Source organism: Perkinsus marinus (genome assembly GCF_000006405.1).
Source record: "Perkinsus marinus ATCC 50983 genomic scaffold scf_1104296958686, whole genome shotgun sequence".
Lineage (NCBI taxonomy): Eukaryota > Perkinsozoa > Perkinsida > Perkinsidae > Perkinsus > Perkinsus marinus.
This window is the reverse complement of record NW_003206671.1, coordinates 21,406-27,667: the sequence shown is the minus strand read 5'-3', so window position 1 is coordinate 27,667 and position 6,262 is coordinate 21,406. Positions and strand designations below refer to the sequence as shown.

At 49.4% G+C, this 6,262-nt stretch overlaps 2 protein-coding genes across 2 annotated transcripts in view; both read right to left on the bottom strand.

Annotated features, from left to right (window-relative positions):
• Pmar_PMAR028136 (BIR protein, putative) overlaps nt 1-306 on the bottom strand; it is a gene marked incomplete at both ends in the record, with an annotated part of 3,501 nt that extends 3,195 nt beyond the window's left edge. Inside the window, 2 exons of the mRNA XM_002774090.1 lie at nt 6-79; nt 189-306. Of these exons, the coding sequence (XP_002774136.1) occupies nt 6-79; nt 189-306 (192 nt within the window). The remainder of the gene's footprint in view (nt 1-5; nt 80-188) is intronic.
• A 249-nt stretch (nt 307-555) lies between these two features.
• Nucleotides 556-6,262, bottom strand: Pmar_PMAR028135 (hypothetical protein; the record flags this gene model as incomplete). The annotated part of the gene is made up of 12 exons (XM_002774089.1): nt 556-708; nt 1,570-1,733; nt 2,891-3,078; nt 3,122-3,228; nt 3,562-3,828; nt 4,003-4,086; nt 4,314-4,399; nt 4,651-4,893; nt 5,065-5,180; nt 5,761-5,951; nt 6,036-6,140; nt 6,253-6,262. Coding segments are annotated over 12 exons (1,714 nt in total), but the record flags the coding sequence as incomplete, so codon positions are not given.

Sequence of the window (6,262 nt, the reverse complement as noted above, 5' to 3'; positions counted from 1 at the left end):
CCTACCTGGCCCCAGCGCGCGGCGCCAACGATACAAGTCCATTTCATGTTGATATCGGTTTCTCCAAGAGCCTTACGAACTAAGGAACGTGGAAGATCGGCTAGGAAGTAGAACACTGAGCAAACCTCCTTCTATCCCCTCCTCTTTTAACAACCATTTGAGCATAACACGCACGACTTCAACTTTACCAGCACTCGCAGCCGCCATCATCGGGGTAGTATGACTGTAACTCTCAGCGGCACAGTGTGGGTCGGCACCATTATCGAGTAGAACCTTGAACAAAATGCAGTCACGTTCGAACGACATAGGTCCATAGTAAGCACGAATACAGGGAGCAACGAGAGGGGCTATCCAGAATTCACCATCGATCTGCTGTTGTGTCGCGTTATACTGCAGAGTTCGTGGTAGAAGCTAGACTTGGAAGTCAGAGAAAAACGTTCCCTTGCGGCCCACCTGTGCCGTACGATGATGTCCCCATCTCGCGGCAAGGAAAAGAGGTGACTGCCCAAACCTGTTCAGTCGGTTGATCTGAGGCACGTCTGTAGAAGCTCTGCATCATGCGTCCGTTGCCTCGATAATTACATTCCGTAGATGCTTGGGCTCAGCGCGGAGAAAATCCGAGAGGTTATCTTCGTAACCTAGAGCTGCCAATGATGATAACAGAGTGTCGCCTTTCCAATCGCACTCCGGCGCCTGATCCTCCAAGAACTGAAAGCATATTCATCCGATCCACGCTATAGAACCTAGTATGCTCAGCACAGTTTACTCAGTGCTAGACAATATTCACTACCGACTTCGGTATTCTTGCCATACACTAGCGAATAGAATGGGTCGTCGGGATGACGGCAAGAATGGTGAGTCTGAGAACGGCAAGCGGTACTAGGAGTAACGACGAGCCAGGATCTACATTACCCGGCTAGAAAAGGTCCTTACGGGAACAGACATCACCGAGTAGGAAGCCTGAAATTACATAGTGAGATTCGAGACTGTACTATCCGCACTCAACAGAGGACATTTGAATGGAAAATATTCAAAGCCCCGTTAACATGGCTAGACATCCCTCGATGACACTTTTCTTATAGTTGGTGACTTCACCTCCTCGTACGAGCCACGCATGGAACCTCAAGGGCTGCGTAAGTTACGGAGCCCAACGAGGAGAGGCATAGGACAAACTCAGTTCTTACACACACACCTTGCAGGTTTGCCGCTATGCCGTTGTAAGGAGGATCTAGGAAGTTAATCAACATAGTCTCAGACATTCAGAACTCAACATGATCTCTTGGATTTACAATTCAACATGGTCTCGGTCCGAATCTTGCAATCCTCGTTTCAGAATGGGGATCGTTGTCTTTCACCTCGACGCGAGGCTGCGCATTGCCATACGATGGCCGACTGTTCTACACACGAAACGTAGGGAGTCAGTCGCTCGTTATGATAGTCGCTAGAGTGGCTTGTATGACTCTTATGTGTGAAGTTATTAGCTTGTCGAGCATAATCGACTGCCTACAAGGCATATTCAAGATCCACCGCAACGCGTATGAATCGTGAGGCTAGAGGTCGTATACTTACCTGTCGGGTAGCATCCAGTGCCTCCTTAGCCCAAATCTTAGCAGCCAGAAGGACCTCATTGTTAACATCGCCGAGCTCAGAGTTGTAATCGGTGAGTAATAGCTCATGCATCATCTTCACAGTTTTACGATCATCCCAATGTTTATACTCATTCCGACCTATACCTGATACCAATCAATCTAGCCTCGGATACCTTCATAGGAGAAGATAAACGGACGATGGAGGGATTCTCTCTCAAAGACAATAGATTTCGCTCTTAACACACAAACCTTCATCAGGAAGTGGAGTATACATTTACAAAAGGAACAGAGGATGGCAGCACGCCATACCAGGAGGATGAGTATCAGGTCGCGTCGGCGAACCAGCATGTCTCCCCATCCTGTAATGAAGCCCCAACTCTTAGATCGTCGCTCTGGTGCTGGGTACACTCACGAGTAGGCCTTCGATAGTCTCATCCTAGAGAGAACAGTAGGTATAGGTCCACTGTAATTCCCTTCAGCGCCAGCTGAAGCTGAAACACTGGGATGTGTTCACGGAGTGGACGATCTTAGAACCTTTTTGATGATTCATTAGCCCGGGGAGTACACCCGAGGGTTCGTGATTCAGTGGACACACGTGGATTGTACGTGAGGCGAAACAACACTGAGAACCAACAATTTGAAAATGATGAGGATCCGAGAGCCTTCAAGTGCAAAATATACACAGATCATATTGGAACAACCGAAGTTGAAATCTATCATAGACTTCGGCGTGCCCCCTCCCTCATAAGCTGGTATAACTTGGCAACACGACAAGACGTTTTTCGACACTGGTAGAGTATGGAATTATATATGAGCGTGCTCCACTAGCAGTAACCCTTCTCCATTCGACTGGCATAGCTCATGCTGTCCGTCTTCACTGCCTTGTGTTAGGTCGCTATTATCACTTCCGTCCATAGTCAATGTTACGAAAAAGGGGATACTGTTGAAGGCAGTGCAGACCAGTATCAGTGGTGTCAAGTTGGCGAAGTTCTCAGATGTTACACCAAGCACCTGGGGGAGGGGGCGATTGTGTGCAACCAAGAGAGCTGATGAAGGACTCAAACTGGAGACTCGATGTTCGCCGCCCAAGGATGTCATAGCAAAGGTACTTCAAACTCAACGGTCGAGTCGTCTAATCGCCCTCAACCTCGTTTATCACTCAAATACACCCAGCGCTGATGCTCACGAATCTTGTAACACGACCTAGGTAGTTTATCTGACCATTTAGTCCTGTGATATCTAGTAGATACTATATGACTAAGTGGTCAATGAATTTGAATCCGCATCCAATAGGGAACTACCCGATAGCGTGTACAGACTTACGTTGGTGACCTCAGATGAAACAACAGAGCTTGCGAGGTTCAGGGCTTCAATACCAGAAGAGAATATGGCGAAATAGACGCCCGAACCTTCCTTGGGCGCTGACTTCGCCAATTGGGTAGTTATCGGTAAATACGTGAGCACGGAGCCCATCTCTATAAGAACGTGTCTGTGAGACCAAGGAACAGTCGACGGGTAACAAGAGTCCGGACCTCGCGAGCGCGACTCGAATTGGGTCCAATCGACCCTCGAATGCAGGAAGAGTGAGGAGCAAGCTCGAAGCCGCTACGGGCACGGACACCCATGATACCACCTTCATCTGAGACGGACAACCTGATGGACTAGGGGCGACGATAATTGGGAAACGTATAGCATCCGTCTCTCGGCATCGATCGAGGCTCACTATTTTCTGGATCGGGACTCTTCGTGACAAGTAATTCCTATAGAAGATGGCAGCGGCGATAGAAGCCAGAGAGCCGCATACTTGGAATCTCCCCATGACTTCTGGTGTGAAATGCAGAGCCGGAGAGGTCTAGACAGAAGCATATGAGGCGCGTCAGCTGAGCTCCATATGAACGACAGCTAATTGGAGATATAGAGACTCGGTGAAAGGTTTACAGTGAAGGGAGCGGTATCCAACAGAGACCCTTACTGAGTAATAGAACAGCGCTGTACTGTAGGAGGGTACCATGATGGTAGCAGCCAGAAGCTTCAGCGGTCCACCGAGGGAAGCAGCACCGCTGAGTACCGACTCCAATACGAGTGACTTGCGCAGTATAGTGGGAGGTCTTGAGTGACTCATTGCTTCCTCTTCCATGAGCATTGCCGCTCCCGTAAGCAGGAGGGGACCAGTCGCTGAGAATCGTATCAAAGTCTGACAGCTCATTACGTGGAGCAATGCTCCAGAGAGGTAGGAAACCTGAACGCGTACAGAAATGTGTTGATTCACTAAGGCAAGCTCGCCGCGGACTTTCAGTGCCAATGTGGACAATCCGAGATGAGCCCCGGTAAAGCACAAGTTTACATATCACAGCTAGGCTAGGTAATATGCCGATTGATGCGAGGGGAAACGGCGGTCTTAGGGAGTTCATACCGAGAGGGCCCCTCCGGTAGCCAAGATGGACATGTCAGAAATCAAATCGGCTCCGCCTGCTTCACCGCGATTACTTGTCTCCAACTGAAAGGCAACTAAGTGATATAAACCACACGGATGAGATGGAATGAAACTGGAACTGTGGAACGTCCGTATATCGTCCCGCCAAATGAACATAGCCCTTGCGAGTCCACGTTGAAGTTAGATAGTGTCAAGCGATGGCTAGCGTCGAATATCAGCGATCCTCGAATCCTCGCAGCTCCCGGCCGCAGTCACTAAATTATTCACCGATTAAAACGACAGTATCTTACCATCAACGTGTCCTTCACAGTGACAACTACCGCACCAGCAGAGGAGATTGCCAATACTATCAGTGCGATGGGCACGAAACTTGTCCCTGCCGGCAAATGAGCCAGCGCGATCAAGCTTATGCTGTGCAATGCCGAGCCTAGAACCTTCCACGACCAGCTCGAATCGCCGTGCCGAATTGTACACTTTACGAGGTAAGGCTTCCGTCTGTAGCCCATAAGAGGAAGGTGGTCCGATGCCACTGCCACTGCGGGTTTGAACAGCATCGGTATGGACGCGATGGCCCCAAGCAGCGCTGACACATCGCATGAGAACATATATCGCTTGCCACGTTGGTACCAGTCTCCGCTGGATGAAGGTGCATGACGTCTTTCAACAGGAACGGTATAGCCAGTGATGTAATCGAGCCAAGACCGCCAATTAAAGCACAGAGATAGAGATAATCCTTCGCCGACAAGGCGGGCAGAGCTGTCCAGTCGTACGGCCGGGAAGCTGACGAGACAGTGTTAATGGACCCCTCCTCGTGCACTCTTTGGATCGTCTCTTGAGTATCAACATCCTGCTGGGCAGATCTTCGTAGTCCTGACGACCAGAAGGCTCCGTATGTCAAGGTTGAGTACATTGGTAGAGCTTTGCTTTATGGAAAGTTACTAATCTTGAAGATTACGAGTACAGTAAGACTTTAGAACTATCTTCCATTTCTACCACATAGACGTCATCCAAGAACTCAGACTACAGGAAAGCTAGGTTCACCTCCCCTGTGTAAGCAGTTACTGCCAAACAGCGCTCCAATACGTAGGAACATCGTCTCGACAATAGAGCGACTGCAGCAGCTGGGCGAGGTCAAATTCACGAAGATGAAGCTGTTCCTGTAATACACAAACATGATACTCGTGTGATCGAGAGCTACGCTACGTTACAGGTCTGATTGGCTCCAGGATCTCACATCCCTCGTTTGATTGGCCAACTTCATGCTGCTATTCATGAGCGTGATGAGAGTTTACCCATCTCTGGTAGAAATAATAACCTGGCAAGCACCGTCATAAGCCCTCGATTCCCTCGCATGACAACTCAAAGACCTCATATCGCGCCATAGTTGGCAATTAGATACAGCCGAAGACATGCCAGTATCCCTGTACCCTGAGTATTGTACTGTGCTTGATGACATCGAGGGCGAACATGACCGACTAGGGTGAGGCAACCATAAGGGCATCATGACGAGAGCCCACTACCATCTCGATAAGGACTTGAGCCGCATACCGGTACAATGGAACTACTGTATGCCTTCAGGAGTCACTGTCAACTCAACCAAGGGCCCGATGGAAATACTTCCTGAGTTCGAAATGTTAATTAATAGCATCATCTGAAGACTTCCTCGCCAAATCAAAACCATTGCCTCTATGCGATGAACTGATCATCGACGGAGTGCAGCCCTCTGGGGGCGAGTACTTCTCGATGAGAGAGCTCACACCACTACCAGACGATCCCTTCTTCTTCGGTGTCGTGTTCTCATGTGTAACCGAACTGTCTTTCGCGATCCGAGACTTGCCTTGCACCCGCTGTCTCAGCTGTCTGCATTCTTCCCTTGTATTCTTCAGCTCACCCTCCAGCCGGGAGATCGTCGCAGCTTGCATTCTCACCTGTCATAGGATTGGAAGAACGAACTCACATTTAATCAACAATGCGACACAACCACAACCACCAACGGAGCACACGCAGCTCACCAGCTCGCCCATTTCTTCAGTGAGTGTCGCAACCCTGCCCTCTTTCTTGCACCTCTGTTTGAGCAGATCGTTCTCCGTCTTCAGCAGATACAATTCCGACTCTAACTGACAAGAGTGCAAACAACTGGATGAGCGCGAGCCGAACAGCTGGAAGCGACTAGAGCATACAAATGAAGGCTTTCGAGTTGTCAGCTCGATTAACACATCCACACGTCACATCCCAATGG